This window comes from Alligator mississippiensis, chromosome 8, assembly GCF_030867095.1.
Source record: "Alligator mississippiensis isolate rAllMis1 chromosome 8, rAllMis1, whole genome shotgun sequence".
Classification (NCBI taxonomy): Eukaryota; Metazoa; Chordata; order Crocodylia; family Alligatoridae; genus Alligator; species Alligator mississippiensis.
Window position 1 is genome coordinate 40,978,696 of NC_081831.1, and position 26,972 is coordinate 41,005,667.

The window sequence follows — 26,972 nt, forward strand, 5'->3', positions numbered from 1 at the left end:
CAAAGGCTTGAAAGCAGGAGGAAAGTGAGTCTTTGACATTCATATAGATGTAGGAAAGAGTAGGATGTTCAAAATGACTAAGAGAGTGAGGAACATTCAGACCTATCTGGGTACAGAAATACCTATGATGTGGGCCTCTCATTTAGGAAACTATGGGGTTTTGGTTATGTAGGTATGAATTCTGTTGGTTTGAATTCTGCCTGAAGTCTAAAGAGCACAAGGCAGGTGCTAGAACAGAAATATGTACATGGCTGTTCATGCTCACATGTATTCAAAAGACAGCACAAGAGAGTTAAAGAGGAGCACACTGCCTCCTAAAATAATGCATAGTCCTACTCCCTTACCAACTTACTTCACAAAATTCTTAGCATCTAGAAGACAGTCACTAGTAAGCCTTGACTTTTAGATGATTGACTCTTCCTAAATCAAGTTGGTGGCTAGACATGTTTGGCCATGTGCATCTTCATAGCTCCGTGGAATTCACAACAGGAATTAATTTGACTCCAGATACTACTGTTTTAGGATGATCAGAAGTCTGAATCTCCTTCCTCCTTCTCTACAGATGCCTACACGAAGACAGAGGTAATCTATACTTGGACGCTGGGGAAAGATAAATCAGTAGAAGTGGCAAAAGGTGGATCTCGCCTCAATCAGTATGATCTTTTGGGCCACGTTGTTGGAACAGAGATGGTTCGATCTAGTACAGGTACTGGAGTGAGTTGGTGTCAGGCATGAACTTTAAAGCTGATTGCGCTATAAAGTATATTGGAAGTTAGTGTACTTTACTTTCCACTCCTGTTAGAAGTCAAAGGAATTCATGCACATAATTACTAGTTGTGCCTTTGAATGTCTTCTTGGAGTTCATTTAATTTTGGTCATCTTTTAGTCTTTCAGAAGAACGTCATGGACTTTAAGCCAGAGAATGTGCATATGATGCTCATTGATTTTCTTATCTCTTGGACAATATTACGACAGTTACAGAAGAGTGTCTGTGCCAGGGGGCTGTTCCGAGGCTGACCTCTACTGTCAGCCCACCCACCTATCTCACCTGCCATGCCTTGTTAATAAGTAATTAAGCTATTCATTAGGCAGAAGGCTGCCCTTCATGTGCCCAGCTATACCAGGGGGTGTATACACGCTCTGACTTCCCCTACATATGCCCTATGCCTCACAGGTGTTACTACTGCCATCTACTCTATATGCCCCTGGCATTGAGCCCTCTGGCTCCTGTCTCTTTGCAGCTTGCAGGCATTGAGTTTTCTAGTGACTGGCTTTCTGTGCCTCTATCCTGGGTACCTGGTTCTGTAACCCCTTAGCTGCACCCCTCTGCCACTATGGGCTCACCCCAGCCCCTAGGCTACATCTTAAATACAAGCCCCTAGGCTACAACTTAAATACTAACAATAACAACAGTAAATTTCCATTCAGAGTAACATGCCCCTATTCTTGGTACCTGGGAGACTCCCTGTAGTCATGTAGGACCTAGAGAGCAGAGCAGAGCAGAGCCACATCTCAAGTACTTTCAGCAAGCAGGAGCTCCTTTCCTGCCCATTGCCAGAGAGAGTGCATGTCTGTTAGCTACAGCTTGGGCTTATATAGTCCAGAACCCTGCCTCCTTCCGGTCAGGTGATGTTGGCGGGTGTGGCCAATTACTTCCTTAGGCCGTTAGCCTGGCAACCTGCAGCTGGGGAGCTCTGCTTAGCCTGCGGAGCTCCCTGGCCAGGCCTCTTCAGCCTTAAGGAGCAGCCATCTCTTAGTGCCCTGCTACTGTGTCCCAAGCAAATATTTTCTCTGATTAATGACCAATATTAATCACCTCTCTCTTCCCTTTCCCTGTGATTCAGGTGCATACAGCTGCTATAACCTCATTTGTGTGTGTCCTCTTTTTTTCTCTTCTGTGTATGTTATTAGAATCTCTTTTGAGTATATGTCCCCTTTACAAAAAACCTCTCTTTCGTAAGTCACATCATCTTCCTTGAGGAAAGGTGGGGAGTCCAGAATAAATATTATATCTCATCCACGTTATAGCAAAAATACCTGAAACAGTAATAGACTGAAAGCTAAAATGGAAAGAGATCCATAAAACTACTGATGAATAATGACTTAATAGTGTAAAAATCATGACAAAAGGACACTGTGTTCTAAATGCAGTGTATCAGACTGAAGACCTTAGTAGCAGAGGGAAGGGAATGAAAATAAAGATGGCAAATAGAGAGAATCTACTGGTTTACTGTGGAAACCTTTCATTGCCAGGAGCCTGTCCCAACTCTGAGCAGAGATTATGTAAGGGGGGCTTAAATATTGGAAGAGCGTTTGTCATAGGCTCAGTGACCGAATAACAAAGTAAAAGTGTTACAGTCCATAATAAGTTGGCAGGGCCCTACCTGTCACACATCTTGAGGCAGAGTAAGAAATGGAGGGGTAGCTGGATCAAAAAACCCAGCCCAACAGGAAAGGTGCCTCTTCTCCCTAGGTGCAGAGAGGCCGAGAAAGCCTCCAAGGACTGTTTCCTAGTGATGTTCAGATGATTTGCTTTTCTTTTGTGACTGTTTTGAAGGTAATAGAGCAAGTCCTGAGGAAGTGCTTTAAAATGACTAATGCATGTAGATTTCTTCCCCTTTCCTGTTGATAAAAGTGCTCATCAGCCTACACCTACCCACCTGCAAAACAAAGCTCATGTTTTTACAAAAGCTTTGCATATAGAAGTGACACCTGGAAGGTTAGCACCAATTTCATGTTTCAGGAAATATACACTGGTTTCATGCTGTTATTGTGCAATCTTCCTGATAATAAAACATCAGGATCTGTCAGCCAATCGCTTTATGATAGTCTATTTGCAGAACTTGGAAATTTACTGAAATCATGCCTTCTGTGGATGAAGTTTAATGCTCTGTAATCTGGACTGACGTTTTGTTGGTTCATACATGGCAGATAAGGTTTGTTCTGCTGCTTTCTGCTCTAACATGCTCTTTCTCCAGGGGAGTACGTCGTCATGACCACACATTTTCACCTCAAGCGGAAGATTGGGTACTTTGTGATACAGACATACCTGCCCTGCATTATGACTGTCATCCTATCACAGGTCTCCTTCTGGCTTAACAGAGAGTCTGTCCCTGCCCGAACTGTTTTTGGTGAGTTTTTGACATGCAGCCTTTTGATAGGAAAAGGATTTTAAATGAAGAGCAAGTGTGGCCTCTTCAGGAACCAGAGTGCTGATGTGGTGGCACCATAACTACCTTTCTGTATTTGCCGATCTTATTATCATAGTGCTCCTCAATCTGGGATTTGAATGTCTCTTTGGTGGGCATGGTATACTTAAGCCTCACCCATGTGCATAGTGAATAGTCCTGGGAATCACTGTAAATTGTTTACTGTCTCTCCTCCTGGTAGATGGCTTGTATTCATGTGAACCTTTGCTTCCTTCTGGAGTACCTACCTCAGCTCCAGAGGTACAGAAACAGGCATATGCAGTATGTGCTGCCACACCTCACTAAGTTTCCAAAAAGTAACATTTCTTATGCATATTTTGTACTTCCAAAGGCCTCTTATTCATATGTAGCTGGAGGAAAAGTAACATTAGCCAGAATCTTGATCTCTGATGTAGTTAGTACTGGGTTGCATGGACAGAGGTGAATTGCAAACTATGTTAAAGTCCCAAAATCTGAAATTATGCTGGGGATCATTAAGTAAAGTAGGATATAGCCCCAGGTATCAGAACTTTTCTTCTCCAGGTCATAGTGGTCCATCAGTGAAGTCCTCAGCTCTTGCCAGCTTGAAACCCACTCTTCTGGGGAAGGCTGTTGAGAATCATGTGGCAACATAGCATGATTAGCATCTACCTTCCTTTTATCTCTGTCAGTCAGGTTTGAGGCATAGTACACCATGGGGACAGTTTTGATCTTGGAGACAATGTCCTTTGGACCTTGGGCCAGGTTCACATGCCTGTGGTATTGCTATCATTCCTCTAATCAGGAAATGTTTTTCATCTATTAACAAGCCTTGGCAGGGATGAATGTTGTGGTTTTATAGTAATTTCATTTTCCAGCAACTCCTCCCATAAATAGAATATTCTGCTGCTGCTGCTGCTATTTAAAAGACATTATGGTGGCTTGATAAGGAGTATATTTTTCACAAAATAGGTTTAATTTACATTGAAAAGTCCTTTGGGCTTAGTTCTTAGTACAGTTCTTAGTACAGCACTAAATCTGCAATTAGTACTGGAAGGACATTCTCCATTAAAATTAGTAATCCTACCACAATCAGTGTTTTTGGTACCAAAGCACATCCTGCTTACTAGCAGTAATCTTAATAAATTAATAAATTATATAAAACTAAATCTTCTTTATGCATTACCATATTGACATGCTCACCTTGGGAAGACTAGGTATATGGAGAGGGACATCAGTTTGCAGTTGCTACCTCCCTCCTCCAGTTTCCAGATTAGATCTGTTTGTACAGTGAACAAATTCCTGGAGTGCATCCACTGGCCTTCATCCTAAATAGTTTTTAATTATTTGATTTCTTTGTGAAGAAGATTTTCAATTCATCTATAGAGGCAGCATGTATACCTGGCATCACAGGTATGTTAACATGCCTTAAAATTAATTCCTCTCTTATTTATCTACCCAGACCATGAGACCTGGATCTCCTCATGCCTTCTGAATTAGGTGCTGGTATCTAGGAGGCTACATAAAAGCGGGACAAATAATATTGTGCTAAGTGTGGGAAAGGCAGTTACTCAGGGGCAGGCAAAATACGGCCTGTGGTCCAAATCCAGCCTACCAGGCAGTTTCATCTTGCCCACAGGTGCCCACCAATTAATTGTACCCCACTCAGCCCGTAGTCTTTGCTCCCACCTTCCTGCACGTGAGGACCCTATCCCCAGCCATCATGCACAGCTTCTTGGTGGAGCCACTACTGCCACTACTGCAGCCACCAAAGGATCTGCTCGGTTTCCCCAGCCTTCAGTGGCTCCTCCTTTCGTTTCTGCTGCAGTTCTCACTCTGCGTGCCATGTAGGGAAGCTGCGGCTGGGTGGGAGTGCAGAATATGAGGCTGGGGCTGGCAAGAGCATGGAGCCCAGGGCCTGCATCCAGCAGGGTGGTGAGAGCACACAGCTTGAATGGGCAGGCTGTGGGCATGTGAGGGAGGGTGGGGAGTGGGGGAATCCCCCCACATACCGCCCCCATGGCCAGTTCCAGGAGCTGCACTTGGTGGCAAAGAGCAGAGCCAGGCAACCCACCTGTATCATGCGGGCCTTAATGCAGCTCCCAGGATTTACATGCCACTGGGGGAAGCCTTGTGTGATGCAGCTGGTTGCCTTCCCTACTCCCTGCTACCACATGCAGCTCCTGGGACTGCTTCCAGGCAGAGTCCTGTGAACTGCATGTGGTGGAAGGGAGTGGGGCCAAGCTGCCAGGTCCCTCTTGCGGGGCTTCTCCCCAGTGCTGTGCAAATCCCAGGAGCTACATGTGAGCCCCACATGATAGAGGTGGGCTGGCCCTGCCTTGTCACCATGTGCAACTCCCAGAACTAGCTGGAGCCACGCACCACCCAGTTACTGCTTGGTGTAAGCCACAAGCACCCTCAGGGCCTGCTGCCTGCTGCTGCTGCCACAGCCTCCAGCAGTGGGGGCTGTGCACCATAGGGGGGCATGTGGGGGAGCCCCTACAGCCCCCCCACCATCCCTCACCCCCATAAAACCCAAACACACCCACACCTTGCCCACACCTTCCCACAACCCTCCCACACACAGCCATATCTCTTCACTAACCTCACAGGCACACACAAACATACACAACCCACACCCCACCATGCATACCTCCTAACCATACTCCACGGACAATATAAGAGTAACACGGACAATATAAGAGTAAGACTTTATTTTTGAGCTTTATGCAGTCACCTCTATTTACACCATGCAAATACACATAAATCAGTCCAAAAATATTTTTTAAAATAAAATTAAAATATGTTATATGATTGACTTAGTATATGACTTGGTTTTTTTCCAGTTCCAAGATGGCAACCCCCCTCCAAAGGAGTACTATTTGGGGGAAGGGGAGGGATTTCTGGTAAAAAAGGTCAGGGATTAGGGGCGGGACTTCCAGTCCCAAGATGGCAGCCAGGGGGTGGGGCACCTGCTAAGGGGCAGAGCTACCCTTGTGGCCCTTCTTAGCTCACCACAACTGATTAAGCAGCCCTCCAGCTAAAATAATTGCCCACCCCTGCAATAACTACTGAAGGAAGAATGCAGTAGACTACAGGAGAAATGTGAAGTAAGAATATCTGTTTGACTTTCCTTTACTGTTTGCCTGAGCAACTGGTGCCTCTTGCAAGGGATAATGGGATATGGAGTTTTTCACTTTCAGGTAGGGGTGCACCAATAGAGATCTTGGGCGTCAATACCAATAGCTGATATTTAAGGAGGCATATCAGCCAATAGTGATCCAATATCCAATTCAGCTGCCATCAGCTGGTAAGTCCATTATGGTGGAAGGGGAGGGGGTGGGAAGGGGTGTGGGGATGTAGATCAACACCCCCCATGGTGAGGGAGGGGGCAGGTGAGGGGCTCAGCTCATGGGGTGGGGGTGGCTCCCGCCGTTGCTTGCACCCTGGGAGGGCGGGGGGGGGGTACCCCGGAACCTGTGCAGTGCACAGCAGGCTGCAGCTGTGGGGTGGAGCCGGAGCTGGTGCTGCACAGGGCTTTTCCTGGCAGGGGCTTGGCTTGGAGTGGGCTCTGGTGGTGCTGGGAGGGGTTGCAGCCACCCCAAATTTTGCCGCAGCTCTGCTCCTAGCCCCGCGCTGCTGCCTGCTGCCTGGCGCAGCCATGGCTTTTCCTGGCACTTGGGTGGAGGAGGGATGTTCAGCCGGGGCTGCGCTGGGTGGCAAGTTGTGGTACAGGGCTGGGAGCAGAGCTACAGCAAAATTTGGGGTGGCTACAGCCCCTCTGGAGCCCACTCCAAGCCAAGCCCCTGCCAGGGAAAGCCCTGCACAGTGCCAGCTCCAGCTCCACCCCGCAGCTGCAGCCCACCCCACACCACACAGATCCAGGGGCACCCCTTCCCCCACCCTCCCAGGGTACAAGCAGTGGCAGGAGCCACCCCCACCCCATGAGCTGCACTTCTGTCCCACGCCCCCACCCCACCTCAGCTGGGCAGCACCTGCCTCTGCCCCTGCCCCCTCCCTCACCTCGGGGGGTGTTGATCTGCATCCCCACACCCCTTTCTTCTGTTGTACGCACAGGACATACACTGTGAATTAAAATCAAGCAGGAATCTTATCAGAGGATAAGGCACAACACCGGTTTTATTGAAAACACAAGACAAGCAAAATTAAAAAAAAAAAACCACAAAAAGGTGGTGTTTCCTCTTTTATACACTCACACATACCTACCCATTTATTCACATATGTACAAAAAGAGACAGACAGTCCTGCAAATATTAAAATATTACCAGTCCTTAATATGCTTGGGTTAGTTTGGTGACCAGCCAAGTTAACCACAAGAATGAAGCCAGGTCTTGTCGGATGCGTATCGATGCTTCTTCTTTTGTGCAGGACAGACCCAAAGCCTCTTTGTTCTTGTCCATCTTTATAATGATTGTTCCCCATACAAGTCTATGACCTCAGACTAGAGTCTGTCAATCATAATATTGCAACAGAAGAGGAGGATAATTTTGTCATCTAGGGGATGTGACAGCAAGACCCATGGCTTCTCTTCTGTTGCAATATTATGATTGGCCGACTCTTCAGGCTTTGTGGTCTGCAATTTCTTCCATCTCTTTTCAGCAATTTTTTTAGCTATTGGAATAAAACATGATCTTGTATTTTGTAAGTTTTAACTGCTGATCGTGGACATTGTTGTAACCTTTGGCTGTTAAATCACATAAGGCTATTTTTATCCTTCTAGTCTGAGGTGCAAGACTAAGGGCATGTGTAGATGAAATGGGGGCCCTAAATTGAAACCGTGGGTTTCAAAACACACCACTTCAGTCTATCTCCTGCTCACCATCCCTGATGGCACGCAGTCTCTGGACTGCGGCCTGAGCTCCTCCAGCTGGCACACCAGAGACCCCAAAAGGGAGCAGACCTTACAAGGGGAGGTGGTCATGCTCCTGGACCCCAGAGCCTGAAAAAGTGTCAGGCAGCCCCCGCAGCTGAGAGCCAGAGGCTCCGTCTGCGTGGAGCCCAGAAACATGGGCTCTGTCTGGCTGGAGGTCCCTGAGGTGCCAGAGGGGTAGGCCGCAGACTCCGAGGGGACCCTTGATGCCGCTTGTAGGCCAGCTGCGGCTGGGGCTGCCTTCCCTAGGCTGCACTGGCAGGGCCTCGGGCCTTCCCACTCACCCTCCTGTGCAAATTCTTGTGATAACTCACATGCCGGGCCCAAAAGCGCACCTATTTGCGTGGCCCGCTTGCGAGGCTCCAGTCGTGAAGGAGATTCGTCGAAGGAGTTTTAGTTTGCTGCGTCCCAAGTCATTTAAGGTGCATTATGCCACCTAATTTCCTACAGTAGCTGGAATTAATGAGCAATACACTGCCGAGGCATGCAAACACTGACACCATTAAAGCGGTGCAAAAGCATTTAGCCTGCTTTAAAGTGTCGTTCACACACGTCTTATTTCGTCTCAGCATATGCATTTCCACACATACTATTTATTCTTTCATTACCTCTTTTCAAACATCCCAGACATACCACAGGCCCTGCATATACACTACTTCTCTTATGCTATATTTAACCTACAAAATCACAAAACAAAATGACTTACACTTATGCTAAGCAATGTAAAAATCAAAATAGAGTCTCAAATAAGGCTAAGTTACACAGTTATTTGAGCAAACTAAAATTGGTACCGATCCAATATCAAACTGATATATTGGTGCACCTTTACCTTTAGGTTGTTGGTATCAAGTCTGGTACTCACCAGAGATCATTAACATCTAAAGATTGTTTACTGGCCCCTGAAAACTGAAATGTGTCATGTTAGGGCAAATGTCCATGGGCAGATGTCCTTGTTCCCATCAGAGCAGCAAACATTTATGCAGCATAAGCAAACAGATCAAAACTGAATGGACTATGGACATACATCACCTTCTGAGTTTTCTCTGCAGGTTGTGGCTGAGTCAGGCTGACAGGGAGCTGATTCACATTAAATGAAATGTAGAGCTGAAATCAGTCCTCACATTAGCTTATTAACTGTGAAATTATAAAATAGCTTCCTTTTATGCATGAAACAAAACGTTGCAGGTCACCTTGAGGGAAGCACACTGAGGAGTAACTGGCATTCCCTGAGCCTGGGGTTGGGTTCTAAACCTGGTGTCTACAGCAGGCAGCTATTCATATTTGGGTGTTCATCACTGCAGAACAATGTGGATCACTGCAGATCCACTCATCTGTGGATCACCGCAGAACAATGTTTTCTGAATACTCATTATCCTTTAATCACAAAACATGGAGTTGCTGTCACCAGGCATTAGTACATTCCTTGGAGATAATGGTGTCCTGAAGATATTACAAAAGAGGGAAATACTGGACTAGATACATCAAATGAAAGGGAGAAAAATATCACTTTTTTGATACTATATCATATGCTCATGGTTTTGAGTCAGATACCATGCCTTGCGGCTATGGAATCTTTTCCATATGAGAAGTCTTAGCCTAGCTGTTTTGATAAATCCCAACAAAGGTAATGACATGCTGCATGCCTAAAATTCTTCCACAGTTCCTGCCAGATGTGGAACATTTAACTATCCTACTTCCCTGTATGAAAGAGTGGTGATTCCTGACTTGGGTGACATTATTTTACCAAAACTTTTATTAGAGAAAAATGCAGCAGCGATGACAACAAAACATTTTTTGAACTTGTGCCAGCTTCATCAAATTGTTCATTTAACAATAACGAAAAACATTGTGAAACAAATTAACAGCTTTGTTTCAATATTTTTAACTGAATCATTTCAATTATTGGATTCTAAATAATTCTTCATTTTGAAGTTGTTTTTGTTGTTGTTGTTAGAATTGAAACTAAACATTTCACCCGTGTCAAGCAAAATGGCTTTGAAATAGTTTAGTTTATCTAAAAATGTATTTGCTGAAAATTTCAAAAAAGAAAAAAATGTTTTCAAATTGCTACAAACCTCCTCTTTTTGTAATTTTCCAGAATTGACCCCCAACTCAAATATCTGATATTTGTCCATCTCTAATGATTACATTTCAATAGTGGGTGAATGATCTTTCTACATACAGTCTCCTTCAGAATGAGAGTTCCAAATATGTTAGGATCGTTATAAACTAACCTCCTCCTGATCCACCATGTATTTCATTTGGGGGCCACTTCTGTTCTCCAAGGCAGTGCTTTTTCACCTCTGACCCAGCAAGTCCTTTTTTACACAAGCACACTTCTTCTTACATACACACTTGTATCCTACTGATGAGAAAGAGACTTGGATAGGGCACAATGGTTATGTCTCCTTCATGTTCCCAGTGTGCCCAAAGAGGGCTACCTTTGAGCATTCCTAGCGCACCCATTTCTGCTTGCAAACATCAGTCCTGGAAATGAAGCAATGAAACCATTCTGAGGGTCATCCTTCACGTTTGCTCTCAGCATACCTGCAACTGAAGGCTCAAGACTGGCTCCTAGGGTGTTCCCAGGGTGGCTTCCCCAATGCATTTCCAAGTTTGGCACATGAATGGGAGGAAGTGGATTGAGAATATACTCAAGAGTGACCCACTATGAGGATGCAGAGTTAGGGTGTAGACATACCAAGGATTCCCAAGTCATTTGTATACCTTCATAAATGTACTGGGACAGCATTTATTTAAATTAATTTATTGATGTTGTAACACATGCCAGAAGTTTGAAAATTTACAACTGCATTACTTAATCATAGATTCATAGATTCATAGATGTTAGGGTTGGAAGGGACCTCAATAGATCATTGAGTCCGACCCCCTGCCTAAGCAGGAAAGAGTGCTGGGTCTAGATGACCCCAGCTAGATACTCATCTAACCTCCTCTTGAAGACCCCCAGGGTAGGGGAGAGCACCACCTCCCTTGGGAGCCCGTTCCAGACCTTGGCCACTCGAACTGTGAAGAAGTTCTTCCTAATGTCCAATCTAAATCTGCTCTCTGCTAGCTTGTGGCCATTATTTCTTGTAACCCCCGGGGGCGCCTTGGTGAATAAATCCTCACCAATTCCCTTCTGTGCCCCCGTGATGAACTTATAGGCAGCCACAAGGTCGCCTCTCAACCTTCTCTTGCAGAGGCTGAAAAGATCCAGTTTCTCTAGTCTCTCCTCGTAGGGCTTGGTCTGTAGGCCCTTAACCATACGAGTGGCCCTTCTCTGGACCCTCTCCAGGTTATCCTCATCCTTCTTGAAGTGCGGCGCCCAGAATTGCACACAGTACTCCAACTGCGGTCTGACCAGCGCCCGATAGAGGGGAAGTATCACCTCCTTGGACCTATTCGTCATGCATCTGCTGATGCACGATAAAGTGCCATTGGCTTTTTTGATGGCTTCGTCACACTGCCGACTCATGTTCATCTTGGAGTCCACTAGGACTCCAAGATCCCTTTCCACTTCCGTGCCACACAGCAGGTCATTCCCTAGGCTGTAGGTGTGCTGGACATTTTTCCTCCCTAGGTGCAGCACTTTGCATTTCTCCTTGTTGAACTGCATTCTGTTGTTTTCTGCCCATTTGTCCAACCTGTCCAGATCTGCTTGCAGCTGTTCCCTGCCCTCCGGCGTGTCCACATCTCCCCATAGCTTTGTGTCATCTGCAGACTTGGACAGAGTACATTTCACTCCCTCGTCCAAGTCACTAATGAAGACATTAAAGAGTATCGGTCCAAGGACTGAGCCCTGCGGGACCCCACTGCCCACACCCTTCCAGGTCGAAGCCGACCCATCCACCACGACTCTCTGGGTGCGACCCTCCAGCCAATTCGCCACCCACCGCACTGTGTAGTCATCCAAGTCACAGCCTCTTAACTTGTTCACCAGTATGGGGTGGGATACCGTATCGAAGGCCTTCCTGAAGTCTAAGTATACGACATCCACCCCTCCTCCTGTGTCCAGGCGTTTCGTAACCTGGTCATAAAAAGAAACTAGATTGGTCAGGCACGATCTGCCTGCTATGAACCCGTGCTGGTTTCCCCTCAGCATAATTTGTCCTGCCGGGCTCTCACAAATGTGAGCCTTGATAATTTTTTCAAAGACTTTGCCAAGGATGGAGGTGAGACTGACTGGCCTATAGTTGCCCGGGTCCTCCTTCCTCCCCTTTTTGAAAATGGAGACCACGTTGGCCCTTTTCCAGTCCTCCGGGACTTGGCCTGTGCGCCACGAGCTTTCAAATATTCCCGCCAGTGGCTCTGCAATGATGTCGGCCAGTGCCTTCAGCACCCTCGGATGGAGCTCATCCGGGCCTGCCGACTTAAAGGCATCCAGTTCTTCCAAATGACTCTGCACCATCTCAGGGTCTACGCATGGAAGTCTGGCGCCTTGCTGCTGCCTCTCTACAACTCCAGTGAGAGACTTGTCGTGCCCCTCACTTAGGAACACTGAGGCAAAGAACTCATTGAGGAGTTCAGCCTTGTCTCCTCTGTCCGTCACCAATTGTTTCTGCCCATTTAGCAGGGGTCCTATTCCTCCCTGGGCCTTCCTTTTACTCCCTATATATCTAAAAAACAATTTCTTGTTGTCTTTTACTTGGGTTTCCATCCTCAGCTCCATGGTAGCTTTGGCCCGTCTAACTGCCTCCCTACAAGCATGAGCAGAGGAGGTATATTTATCTTTGGTGATCTCTCCCTGTTTCCACTTTTTATGTGCTCCCCTTTTGTCCCTTAGGCTGCCCTGGATTTCTCTGGTCAGCCAGGGAAGCCTCCTGGCCCCTTTCCCTCTTTTGCCTCGCTCGGGGATCGTCTTGCTTTGTGCCTGAAGGATCGTTTCCTTAAGGCACAGCCACCCTTCTTGGGCTCCCATCACTTCAAATCTCCTACTCTGCAGTGCGTCCTTGACTAATTGCCTGAGTTCATTGAAATCAGCTTTCCTAAAGTCTAGCACTTTCACCCTACTAGTTACCTTACCCACTCGAGGTCTTATGGTGAATTCTATTATTAGGTGATCACTGTCCCCCAGATGGCTACCGATCTGGAGGTCCCCTACCATGTCATCCCCTGTTGCCAATACCAGATCCAGTATGGCATTCCCCCTAGTGGGACCGTGTACCTCCTGTGTCAGGTGGAGGTCCTGTACACAGGTTAGAAACCTTCATGAGCGGTGGGACTTTGCTGTCTGTGACTCCCAGCAGATGTCCAGGTAGTTTAGGTCCCCCATGACTACCGCCTCTTTAGCTTTTATGGTCTCCGAGAGTTGCCTCAGGAGCCCCGAATCTCTTTCTTCCCCTTGATGTGGGGGTCTGTAGCAGACCCCTACCACCAAATCCCTTTCTCCTTGCCCCCCATGTAGCCTAACCCACAATCCTTCTACTTCCTCATCCTTGGATTCCGTCTTGATGAGGGTTGATGTATATTGCTCATTGACATAAAGCGCAACCCCTCCCCCTTTCTTCCCCACCCTGTTCTTTCTGTACAATCTGTAGCCCTCAATGTGTACCACCCAGTCATGGGATGAATCCCACCAGGTTTCCATTAGCCCCACTAAGTCATAGGTGCTTAGTGCAAGCAGGAGCGCTAGTTTCCCATGCTCCTAGCATTAGTATATAGGCACTTGAGCCCTGCGACTGGTGCCTTTGCTGCCCCCCCACTCCGAGTCCCATGGGGCCCTTTGATTCTTACCTTCTCGTTTCTTACCTGTGCCGTAGTGCTGGCCTCCCCATGGCTTTCAGGTTCCTAATGCTCTCTTTCTTCAGGCTGGGCTGTCCTTGTGGGTGCCACATGGTTTGGTGGTCCACAGCTTCCCCCGCCCTCATCTGCCCCTCCCCCCGACGAGCCTAGTTTAAAGCCCGCCAGAGGAGATTCGCCAACCTAGAAGAAAACACACGCTTACCTTTGGGGGACAGGTGAAGCCCATCCCAGCTGAGCATGTCCCTCGTCGTGATGTGTGGGTCCACATGGACCCCTTCAAGCTGGTTTCATGATCTCTGTATGCTCCAGAACGCCTCACAGTTCAGACTGAATGGGATTCTTTCATTTTGTGAGAACCTGCAAGCACTTTACCAAGAACCAAATAAGATACTAACATTTCATAGACTCAGTAGATTTTTCACATGAAGACATGGTCCATTGGCTGATGTGCTACCTCCAGTTGAAACCAGTGAACTAGAGAAAAAAGTAAAACCTTCTCCAGAAAGCAGCTATCTGCATAGCCACATGAGGCATGGAGACTGAAATTTCTCCCTGATTTTCAAATCTGTAAACATGAGCTGTGAAACAGGAGATTTGATTTTCTTTGTTATCTTAAATTGCAAGATAAGAGTGGACCAGAGCCATCACTTGCCTACATGAATGCAATTCTTACTTTCCTACGCCAACCATAAATATGGCTATCAGTAATTAGCTTTTACCAATATTCTTAATTAATTGAGCTACTTTCAGTCCCGGCATCAGCTTCTCCTTCTGCATAGTCAGTTTCTCCTATGCAGCTCATCAGCATATGGTACAGTTCTTTGCATTGTTACTCTATTGCCAATGGCAGGTGGAGATGTGTTTCGTCTTCCTTGCAAGCTGATTGCACAGCTGATGCTGGCAATAGATGTTTTCTCTCACCAGGCCAAACTTCCTCTGTTGGAAGTTAGGGAAAACTTGATGTAAGTGAAGAGCATCCCTTTCCAATCCACTTACAGGGTACAGTGAATGTAGGGAACCAAGCTTGGAAGCCTTAATAGTAGCAGGAATTCATGGCTTGAGACCCAAATGGCAGGAATATTCAGCTTTAAAAACATTTACTGATGACTGCTATGTCAGGGACTGAGGAATGTTTGCTAGCTGTACTCTGGTGAGAGAGAGAAGGGCCCAAGTCAGTCACACCAACATATCCCTGCAGTCTGACCACACTCTCTTGTTTCATTTTGTTTCCACAGGTGTTACCACAGTCCTCACCATGACCACCCTCAGCATCAGCGCCAGAAACTCCTTACCAAAAGTGGCGTATGCGACGGCCATGGACTGGTTCATAGCCGTCTGTTACGCCTTTGTGTTTTCTGCGCTGATCGAATTTGCAACAGTCAACTACTTCACCAAACGCAGCTGGGCCTGGGATGGCAAAAAGGTACTGGAGGCCCAGGAGATGAAGGTGAGCCTAGCAGGCAAGGCCAGAGAGCCAGTGAGGGATAGGACAAAGAACCACCACACAAGAGAGCTGCATTGGGACCAGGAGTGAGTAACATACAGCCCGCCACATTCCAGTAGGCTGGATGCTATTCACTGGGGTCATCAATCCAGGTCTTGACTGGAGTGGTTCTTGGGGCTGGGAGGTGAAAGGGCTTGTGCAACTTTTTCTGTATTGCATGTGGGGAATGAAACCCTATGGTGTTCAAGTTCTGATGGATTTCTCCATCTGTCCCTGTGTATACCTGTCTGCATGTATGTGTAGCCTTCTGTCTCTAGCTTGGTCTGTTGGTGGTTGTGTCTGTCTGTCTATCTTGCTCTGTGGTTTTCTCTGTCACTTCTTTTGCTCACTGTCTGCTGTGTGAGATCTTAAATTTGCTCATCCATGTTGCTTTTAGGGGTGTGTGAAATGGGCCATATTCGATTCGGATTTGGCCTGAATTGGGGACAGTGATTTGATTTGTTGATTCAGATCATTGTCCCAGATTCAATTCAGCCAAATCCGAATCTGAAGATTCAATACTGATTTGGAGAATCAGCAATTCGTCCATAGACACAGCTTTAAATGTTTTTTCTATATATCTTGAGGTACCAGACATGGCTCGTGGTGGTGGGGTTGATGGCGCATCACACAGGAGCATAGGGGATCCCCCACATGCTTGATAGCAAACCCAGAAGTAGACCAGAAGTACTTCTGGTCCACTGGGGAGTGCGCGGGGGGGCCCCCGTGCCCTCCCAGCTTGGTGATTGGCCATGGGGGGGAACCTGGGTGCCCCCCCCCCCCGACCCAGGAGGCACCAGTCACTGAGTCGGGGAGGCATGGGGGCACCCCCCTGCATGCTCCCCAGCAGACCCAGAAGTGGCCCAGAAGTGCTTCTGGTCCACTTCTGGGTCTGTTACTGAGCACGCTTGGGAGTCTCCTGCACTCCTGTGGGACACTCCATCCACCCCAGCATCTCAGCATTCATTAGCCACCTGGTACGTAGAAAAAACATTTAAAGCTTTGTCTATATTTGAATCATTGAATCTTTCCTAATTGATTCAGAGGGTTCTGATTTGATTTGAAGAGATTAAAGGGTCTCCTGATTTGATTCAGATTTTGAGATTCAGCCACTGAATTGGGCCAAATCTCAGCCAAATTGCTTTCCTGCTATTTCAGCACAAAGTCCAAAGCTGTGTAGGCTTGTGACCTCCCTAAAAAAGTGTCCACCAACATTGCTCTCCTTGCTTCCTTGCTGCAGATGGCAGCAAGTGCTCTATACTTTCTCTCCCAGCTATGGAACAGGTGTGACAAAGGGGACATGATCTTAATGTGTACTCCATGTTACCCTCAGCTGTCATTGGCTGTTGTTTTGCAGGCTGAGGGAAAGTGAGTGGAAGTAGCAATTGGCAAAAAATTAGTGCCTGGTGCCACCCACATTCTCCCTTCTGGCTTCATATCAGCTTTTCTGACAGCTTCCTGCATGGCAAACATTGCTAGCCTTGGTTTGCACCCTTCACTGTTCTAATCTGAGCTGCTCAGAGAAATCGCTTACTGTAGCATGCTGCTTTCTTGTTTGTATTTATTGAATCAGTTTCAAAATCAGCTTTGTCCTTGTTCTTGGGGATGAAGCACCTTTTTATTTGCATTTTAATATGCTGCTCAGAACTGTTAAGGGACCATTTGCAAATATCTGGCATTGTTACAGCACAATTTGGAAGGACAGCATTTAATGAATCTCCCTGATGGTGACAGAGCCACAGCATTTAACACAGGGTCAAAGTCTGAGAGTGGGTACAGCGTAAAGAACAGGGCCTGTTATCATCCATGCTATACTAATCACAATTTACTGCTTCTAATGTCTCTGCCCTATCTATTCAGATTCTTCTGTAATGGTATAGATTAGGTCTGTGCTCAGAAATGGCCATGAAGAATGGTTCTGCAGAGCCAACTGACACCTCAATTCACTTGGACATAACAAGACAAAATTTGGCCTCTAGAGCAGTGATTCTCAACCAAGGTACAACAGCACCCTGGAGTGCCTTGAGATACATTGTTCAAGGCACTGTTAATGTGCAAACATGATTCACTAGATAAACCCAGAGATTTCAAATAGGAATCTATTATGTTAAAAACATTCTGACTTCTTGTGGTCTTTGCAATAGTAGAATTACTCTATTATTTTTCTGTAGTCAAAAACGAGTGAAAACTAGGAGCTGGTATTTTATGGAGGTGGGGCATCAAGTCTCTCATGGGTTCCTTGAGTTTATTGAGGGGTGCCTCAAGTCTAAAAAGGTTGAGAACCACTGGTCAAGACATTATAGGCTAATCTAACTGACATCAGCTGGAGTCTGGTCAGGCCTTAAATCCCTTGGGTTATATATACTGACAAGCAAAACAGCTTAGATAAAATAAAAACCAGTTCAGTCAAGTCCTTCACTTCTCTCCACTTCAAAACAAGCTCTATCGAAGGAATACCGGAGGTTCAAAAAACTCAGTTAACTTAAAAAAAAAGTCTAAATCTTTAGTGTCCCAACCCTATTAAAACTGAAGATGCACAAATGGCATGAAGACACCATGAAGAAAACTTATTCTTGCAGGTGTATAATGGGAATCTGGCAATGTCCGCTCTGTCACAAAGGAAGCACTTCCTGTGAGATTTGCATCTTAAATGTGTGGACCTAAGGGGGTCAGATTAGTCTCCAAATTCCTTCTAGGATTTGCCAGCTGCATCCTTGTGCCCTTAAAGGTGTATCCATGTCTAGTCTTAATGTAGACTAAGAAAGTTGACTGGATTCCTATCTCTCTGATGGGCACTTTATATTCACTTGCCCCCAAGTCTTGCAGCCTCCATTTTAAGAAAGATCCTAGAAAAGCAACTGGCTTGGGGGACTTAGAAACGAGGTACATTACCTGATGTAGTCTTCAGTTTTATGCCACTGTTCTGCTTCCAGGTAGAGTACTTGGAGCAAATGAAAGGTTGTCCACTGACTCAGTTTCAGTCTTTAATTAGCCCTTCTTGAAACAATTGAGGAAGAAGGTGGTAGAAGCTATTAAAACCTAATCCAAGAATACATATTGGCAATTTATAAAGTACTTGACCAAGAAGTAGAACTATGATTCCAAACTGGGACTTCATCTCTGGACAGCTGTCTTCATGACTGAAGTTCTACTATTTCTGCTACGGTAATGACTGCTTTGTAGTCACTGGGGGCATTTGTACACGTGATGATGTTACCATGTACACATGATGAAAATTTCCCTATGTGGCTTAATGGTGTCACACTACATGTACATGAGTTTTGGGGGTTTTAAATGAGTTTATATCATCACATACTAAACCACATGCTGATGTAGTTCAATTTGCAATGTTGCAACTTGGAACATTGCAGCCATTAATCTGTCAGCTTGCCCCCTGAGCACAGGAGAGGCAGGCAGGTTCTGCCAAAAAAAGGATCAGGGCCCTCGCCACTTCTGCCTTCAGCAGGCACCTGTGGCTGCCAGGACACCTAAGGCCACCCAGGAATGGGCTGGCATGTCCCTAGGGCAGCATGAGGAGGTGCCCAGAGAAGGTAGCAGAGACAGTCTATGGGGTGCTAGAAGCCTGAACAGGCTCAAGAAGAATTGGATTGGGCACCTCTGAGCTGAAGCAGCACCCAACCCACTAGCAGTCCACCCAGCCAGCCCCGAGGCACTCTGCCACCATAGAGGGAAAGATCAGGGCCCCCCACAGGTCAGGGGCTACACAGCCCACCAGCAGCTCATCCTCCAGCTGCAGAAGAGGCAGGAGACTTCACCAAAACATTTTAAAAAGGATCGGGCCCCTCACCACTTCTGCCTTTAGCAGGCACCTGCAGCTGCCAGGACAATTACTTATATACAGTGATGGAAAAATAAAATCCACCATTTCCATTAAAAACTCACTGTTTCAATTTAGGGGGCATAGAATGCAACCCTGAAGGACTAAACCCCTGTCACATGTACAAGTGCCCTACTACTATAGTGCATGACTTTCTGTACTGATGAGAGAGGCTAGATTGGTAGCCCTGAATTTTGAAGTTCTCTTTAGGTACAGCATGGGTATGTTCTGAACTAGGCTGTCACTATCCCTAGGGTAGAACTACTACCGAGAGTCCAAGAGCAAGCAGGAGAATCACCTCCAGCACAGAAAATTTGTTTGAGAGCAGAGACTCAGTATTTTTTTTTAAAAGAAAAAAAAAACTCTAGTAAAATTTTTGAAGGCAGCAACAGAGAGAAGAAAGAAGCTGAGGTTATGAAAAAAATAGTTTTGGAGACAACCTTTAAAAGCTTGCAACTAGACCTGACTTGACTAGAAGAGTCTTAGCACTGGAGAACATGTGGCTTTCATCTAAGAGGAGTCTCTTCATTAGATTCTAAAGATGCCTGTTTGGGGATCCTGCTTCTGGAGTCTGAACATGCCACGTTTGAGACAGTACTCACAATGAGAACATGTAGGCTATCTTAGCATCAACTCTGACTGCACTGAAATCCCAAGGAACTAGCTGCAATGGGGTTGTCAACCCTAGATATTATACGGGCCACCATCAAGGTGATTTTTGCACCTGAATCCAGAGAAACCACCCACAGTCATGCCTTTTCTGCTGGAATCTGGAAAAGCCACCAAACCTATGAGAATAAAATCTGTCCATTACTATCCTGTGAAAGACCAATGCCCTTCCCTCAGAACGGGGTTTTCTCCTTCAAGCTCCCAACTGAAGCTTGTCTGTTCTTTCAGTGGCACAGTTTTTCATATATATAAGCAAGAGTCAGTGCTTGCTTCTACTTTTTGCTTGCACAGTAGTCTCCAAAATTTCTGGAAAATAATACACAACTAAGATAGCTGCATCCACACATGTGGAAACATAATACTGTCCATTCCCTTTGGCAGATGGAGAAGCTCATTTTCTTATTCTCTCACCTATTTCCTCCAGGGAAACATCACCAAAGAACCTTTCCTCCAAATACATGAAATCTTTCAACTGATGGCTTGGTTCTTTCTCACTTTAACACATTAGCACAAACTATGCACTGTGTGAATAAGATGGTGACTAGCGCAGGATTTGCTTATCTCATCATTGACTGTAAATTCTGGCAAAAGCTAGATACATTTATTTCTTTTCCTTGCCAGTAGAGAGCTGCGTTGAGACAAAACCCACAGATCACTACCAATGAACTGGAAAAATCTTCTCTGGAAATTCATACTTTGCAGACTCCAGGTGATGCTGATTCCTAAGGGTAAACAAGATCTTGATGAGCAACTTCAGGTCTATCAAGTTGTTCTTTTTGTGCCAAGCCTCCATTTTCTTGCACCCTTCATATGTATTTCTGACTACTGGCTCCTCTTAACCCTGAAATTAACTGAACTTCAAAGCTTCATTGGCTGTCACTGCTGATAGTGTTCACTGACCTTAAAGTCACCTAAAGCTCATAACTGCTGACCACCCAAAATGTAACCCTCTAAACTTGACTTCCTGGCAACTCTCCACTCTCACCCTGGAAGTTCTTTTCAACTTCTGAGTGTGAAGTGAATCCAAGTACTCCTTGCCTCTTTGTCCACACCTTCCTGCAATTTGTTTAGAATTTAGCCTCAATCCAAAGGGCTAGAGCACAGGAAGTCTTCCAGCAGTAATTTCACAATTCTCTGTTCCTGCCTTCAGGTCCATCTGCTCCCTGTTTCTTCTCTCTAATGTTTGTCTGTAGAGAAAAGCCTAGTAAGAGAGACAAGTAATCCACAAACCAGTTCACAAAAGGGCTTTATAAGGGGATCTGGGATATATCTTAGTGTTGTGCTCCAGAAATAAGCTTTACTGTGCTCTGTGAGGTGTGATATGGCTGGGTAAGGACAACTCACATGGCTTGGGCTGGTTGAGGACAACCTCAAGGCTGACCTTCAGTACCAGTATAGCCATGCACCCTAATAAGTATTGGGTGTGTCTACAAGTGCGCTTTAATGCGCAGTAGTCTATCCTACTGAGCATTAAAGCATCACATCAAAAACAGTGATAATACGCTAGTGCACATTAGAATTAATCTAATGCACGTTAAGTCTCACTAAAAAGGCATTCACTTTTGCTACTACACATTAGGGAAACCTAATGTGTCTTTATGTAGTACCTCAGAGGTATTAAATTTAATGCAAAAGCACGCTAATAAACATGTAGACACACCCATTGTGTATCATATTGTGGATCTACTCCTCGCTTCTGCTTCCTCCACTGTCTATGGTTTGCTGGGTCTTGCTGTTGTCTTCACCTACTGTGAGGTCTTGATTCTTCAAGCCACAAAATACAAAGTTGCAGCATTCTATTCAAGCTGTAGTGGAGATCATAAGTGAAGAAAAACAAGCTTTCTGCATTGAAGGACAGTGAGCTGGGGGCCACCCTTGCATGTCTGCTCCCTTACAGCCATTCATGGAAAAAAGGAAAGGAAAGACAAGTTGAAGAATGAGCATATCTGAGGCCAAATGGCCTTAAGCATGGTCTTCATCATATTGACAAAATGCTGAGGTACATATGGCTCTCTTTGGTTTTATTTGGGTATGCAGACAGGAATAACTCTGGTCATTCAGTGTCAATATCAATCCAAGGCTGCATTGCTCTGTGCTGCAAGTCCTGTGTAGTACTTGCTCTGGGTGCCTGTGTATACAACATTTTGAAACATACACACTGTATAAGACTGAGGCTAAAACATGCGTGATCCGTATAATTGAGAGCTCAGCAGTAGCCACCACTGCTCTAGAAATCCCTATCCCCTGCAGTCAACTCCTTAAACCAGCTCTGGGTCCACTACATAGCTGATGCACTTGCATCCATTATGCTCTACAAAGTCTAAGACTGAAAATCTCCTGGAAATGTTTCAGGTAGAGGAATCAAACCACTGACATTCCACATGACAAACTTATTTATAATAGTAAATGACAGATATTTTGCATTTTTCTAGCACAGATGAAGATTCAAAAGTGCTTAAAAATATTAGTGAACTAATCTTCGGTCCCTTTAAACTAGGTGATTACCAAAATCTCCCTTTTGCAGATTGGAAATTGAAGCACAGAGAAGGTAAGTGATCACAGAACATCAGGACCAGAAGCATTTATAGAACTTATAAATCCTGAATTTGGGACTTGATAGAAGAAGACTGAATTCTATAGATAGCTCTGGTTTCAGCAAAAATACTGTTGCCAACTAGCATGTTGTGGTGGAGCACCAGTGGGGTGCTTGCCACTTAGGGAAGTTGCAAGCTCTGGGTGAGCTTTTTGGCTCAGCAGCAGGGAAAACACGCCCCCCGGGAACCATTTTAAGGGGGAAAGTGTGTCAGAGCACTCACGGTGCTCTGCCACTTTAAGAACTGAGCCAGGCAGCAGGCAGGTGCAGCCCTGTCTTGAGGAGTGTCCATCTTAAGACTCAGGCCAGCAGGGCAGGGGGCAGCAGTTTGCTGCTAGACACTATAAAAGCAACATCTTGTGAATTCATAGATTCATAGATACATAGATGTTAGGGTCAGAAGGGACCTCAATAGATCATCAAGTCCAACCCCCTGCATAGGCAGGAAAGAGTGCTGGGTCTAGATGACCCCAGCTAGATGCATATCCAACCTCCTCTTGAAGACCCCCAGGGTAGGGGAGAGCACCACCTCCCTTGGGAGCCCGTTCCAGACCTTGGCCACTCTAACTGTGAAGAAGTTCTTCCTAATGTCCAGTCTAAATCTGCTCTCTGCTAGCTTGTGGCCATTATTTCTTATAAACCCTGGGGGCGCCTTGGTGAATAAATCCTCACCAATTCCCTTCTGTGCCCCCGTGATGAACTTATAGGCAGCCACAAGGTCGCCTCTCAACCTTCTCTTGCAGAGGCTGAAAAGGTCCAGGTTCTCTAGTCTGTCCTCGTAGGGCTTGGTCTGCAAGCCCTTAACCATACGAGTGGCCCTTCTCTGGACTCTCTCCAGGTTATCCGCATCCGTCTTGAAGTGTGGCGCCCAGAATTGCACGCAGTACTCCAACTGCAGTCTGGCCAGCGCCCGATAGAGGGGAAGTATCACCTCCTTGGATCTATTCGTCACGCATCTGCTGATGCACGATACAGTGCCATTGGCTTTTCTGATGGCTTCGTCACACTGCCGACTCATGTTCATCTTGGAGTCCACTAGGACTCCCAGATCCCTTTCCACTTCCGTGCCACCCAGCAGGTCATTCCCTAGGCAGTAGGTATGCTGGACATTTTTCCTCCCTAAACGCAGCACTTTACATTTCTCCTTGTTGAATTGCATTCTGTTGTTTTCTGCCCACTTGTCCAACCTGTCCAGATCTGCTTGCAGCTATTCCCTGCCCTCCGGCGTGTCCGCTTCTCCCCATAGCTTTGTGTCATCTGCAAACTTGGACAGAGTACATTTCACTCCCTCGTCCAAGTCGCTGATGAAGACATTAAAGAGTATCGGTCCAAGGACCGAGCCCTGCGGGACCCCACTGCCCACACCCTTCCAGGTTGAAACCGACCCATCTACCACGACTCTCTGGGTGCAACCCTCTAGTGAAGGAACTGTTGAGCTGAGAACAATTAGGAGGTAATGGCAGGAGCTTATGGGGATGGCTTGGAGGCTCCTGGTCCTGGGCATGACCTAAAACTGCACCCTGCTGGGATAGGGAGGCCTGGTGGTTCTGCCTGTGGTGAGGCAGGGCTACTTAAATACCAGGTTCGAGGACCATCCCAGTGAAAGTTGGGTTGGGGCACCTAAACCCCTGCCCCCACCACCTGGTGGGTTACGTGATAGCAATGGAGGGAGTAGTGTGGCCAGGGACATCCATGTGGGACACCTGAGCCCATTGGGGTGCAAGACCCTGAAGGGGAGTAGCGCAGGCCAGGTAAGTTTTGAGAAGTGCCTGAGCATGAAGGGGTGGAAGATGCCATGAGTGGAGCAGTTGAGGCCCTTAGAGAGGGGGCAAGCAGTTGACACCCTGTGGAGAGGGTGTGAGTTATGGGCTAGGCACGCCGATAAGCGACACCTGAGTCTGCGGGGCTGTTTAACCCCAGAGTACGGGGTGGAGCAAAGAGTGGCAGTTGTGAAGCCTCAGGAGTGAGGGGCATGAATTGGGGCCCAAAGGCAGGGGCTCAAGTGGAGTCCCTACTAGGAATGGGGGAGGGTGGGGCTGAGTTAGGCCAAGGTAAGCCTTTTGGTGCCTAAGGCCGCAGGTGGGCCAGAGGCCGAGGGGAGGGTGACAGAGGAGGAGCCAGGAGGAGAACGGGGTGAGCCATCAGCCCCTTCATAGAGAGCAGCTGGGAGAGCTGCCCGTCTACGAAATCAGGTGCAGAGTCGGCACAGCATTTAGTGAACCATCCAGTGCTTGCTCAATTGAGGGTAGCGGGAGATGCCCAAAAGGCTGCGTGCTTGCTGGCTGGGGAGTGAAGAGTAGCAAGCCTGAGGACCCTCTAGGTGAGGGCAGGGTGAATATGGTCCCCCGGGAGAGAAGGGGCAGTACAAGTGAGGCCTAGGAAGGGCAGGATGAAAGAGACTGGATGAGAGCCGGTGGAGAGAGAGAGGCCTCTGTGAGAGAGAAATGGTATGAGTGTGGCCCTAGCAGGGCAGAGTGGAAGAGACTCAGTGCTGTGATGAGTTGGACCTGGCCTCAGGCTGGAGCTTAGCATGGCTGTGAGCAACATCTGTGAGGCTTGGGATGTAGTACAGGGTTGGTTGGAGCTGCATACATAGGTCCAGGAGAACAGGGCATTGAATGGGCAGCTTCGTGCCTAATTAAGATCATAATTACTTAACAACAAGGTGTATCAGGTGAGAGAGGCAGGCAGTATGCCCAGGGGCAGTGGGAGACCAGCACTGTGGCTGGCTGGGGAGCTCCCACGCTTGCCACGCATGTGTATAGACTAATCTCATTTGAGGATCAGTGTGATGAAAGCCAGCTTTCATATTTCACCTGACAGGAATGCAGTAAGTAAAGTCAGTTTTGTGTCACTTTATGGATGATGACAGCACATCTTTGCCCAACACAAATTGTCATGTTTAAGACACCTGTGTTGTTTTCCTCTTGTTTTTTTTTTCCAGTTTTCCATTCTGTTTCACTAGCAAACAGGATCCCTCACAAATGCACATCCTAGGAGGGCAGAAGACTAGTTTGTATCTGATTTCAACAAGAAATCTTGTACGAGTCATCTGCTCTGGAAAATACAACCCGATAAACCTAAGGCCCAACCACTTATTCCTCTACCTTGGGAGCATGGTTTCTTGAGCTTCTGTACCTCAGAACTCTTTAAAAGGTATGCAGAGCCTTGGAGCTCTAAGCATGCAAAACAATCTCAAGCAGTGAAAATTAATGGCTAGTAGAGAATAAACATTTCTGCACCTGCCTTCCTTAGGGCTTGGAAGTCTGATCCAAAGTTTGTTGAAGACCACTGAAAGGACTCATTGGCTTCAGTGGACTTTGAATCAGGCCCTCAGTCATCAGATACAACTTCTTTATCGTAGTAAATGCCAGGATTCATTTTTCCCAGTATAGCCTCCTGTTTTTTACATGCTTAAACCAGGCTAGATAGATTTGTTGTTCAAATCCTTGTATAGAGACTATCTGCTTTAAGAAGTGTCATGTTAGTTCTGGTCAGTTCATTCATCTCCAGTGAATTGCATGGCTGATTAACAATAATGTAATCCACAGGAGATTCTCAATTACATTTTTCAAACAGCAGCTGATCACTCTTTAATTCCATTAGTTTTTAGTTATAACTTATTACCATACCCATAGGATGTAATTAAGTGGTCAAGTGTATTTAAACAATGACATATTTTCAAACCTTTATCAACCTCTTGATAGTTTAAAAATATTCACAACATTCACCTTATTTGAAGGATGTACAACTAAGCATGGCTGTTCTAGTCAAATTTAATTAATCATTAATCAAAGGTTCAGTTAACCATAAAAAATAATAGTCTTTACAACCATGTCAATGCACATGGCCTTATCATTAGCCTAATCCATCTTTAAACTCTTTTCCACTAGCTGTTTATTTTTTATAATTACAGGAGTCAGTCATTGTCTGCAGTTATAGCAGTAAGATTGCTGGAAAATGTTTAATGCTCAATTGTTGCATGTAGCATCCCACTGAAAATGCATTGTGAGCCATCTTATTTTTCTGCAATAATTGATCAAGGATGAAAATCGCCTCTGATGTTGAGGAGTACACACTTCCATTAAGCACCACTGCTAGATAGGGGAATTCCCCATGTCGCAGCTGCTACAATAGGAAGCCCTGCATAGTTTTGCATACAGAGGAAGTTTCCATGTGGATCATGCCTCACCTTCTTTCCAGGGGGTTACAGGAAAACAGCTACAATCATTGCAATTGACAGGATGAATAGCAGCTACCCTGAGGACGTGTTCTCCAGGTTGCCCATCAGTTGGGAAATGTATTTATTCTCCTCAGGCTCTGCTAAGTGACCTTCATGAAGTGTAGCTACTGGGGTTTCCTGCGAGAGAGGCAAATATCACAACAGCAACATCTTCCCTCGGTAGGAGAGGGGTGTTGGCATGTTAAGGTATGTGTAGAAGAAGCAAGCAGGGAATAGCTAGTTGTAGGGACAAAAACATTGTTGGGAGTACAGTCACCAAATCAGGAACACTATGATTGAGGGGTCCATAATATTTGTTGTTGACCCATACAGGTTTTCTGAAGGTTGCCATATCATCCTGGAGGAA

General features: G+C 46.2%; 1 protein-coding gene across 8 annotated transcripts in view; it reads left to right on the forward strand.

Annotated features, from left to right (window-relative positions):
* The window catches only part of GABRA3 (gamma-aminobutyric acid type A receptor subunit alpha3), a 243,038-nt gene that overhangs the window by 173,962 nt on the left and 42,104 nt on the right, over positions 1-26,972 (forward strand). For 7 of the 8 annotated variants that reach the window (XM_019487955.2, XM_006273800.4, XM_059732686.1 and 4 more), the window contains 3 exons: positions 563-706; positions 2,979-3,131; positions 15,036-15,247. In XM_019487955.2, the coding sequence (XP_019343500.1) occupies positions 563-706; positions 2,979-3,131; positions 15,036-15,247 (509 nt within the window). Of the gene's footprint in view, positions 1-562; positions 707-2,978; positions 3,132-15,035; positions 15,248-20,411; positions 23,654-26,972 lie in introns of those variants that run through there. The other variant, XM_019487957.2, reaches the window with a different exon arrangement.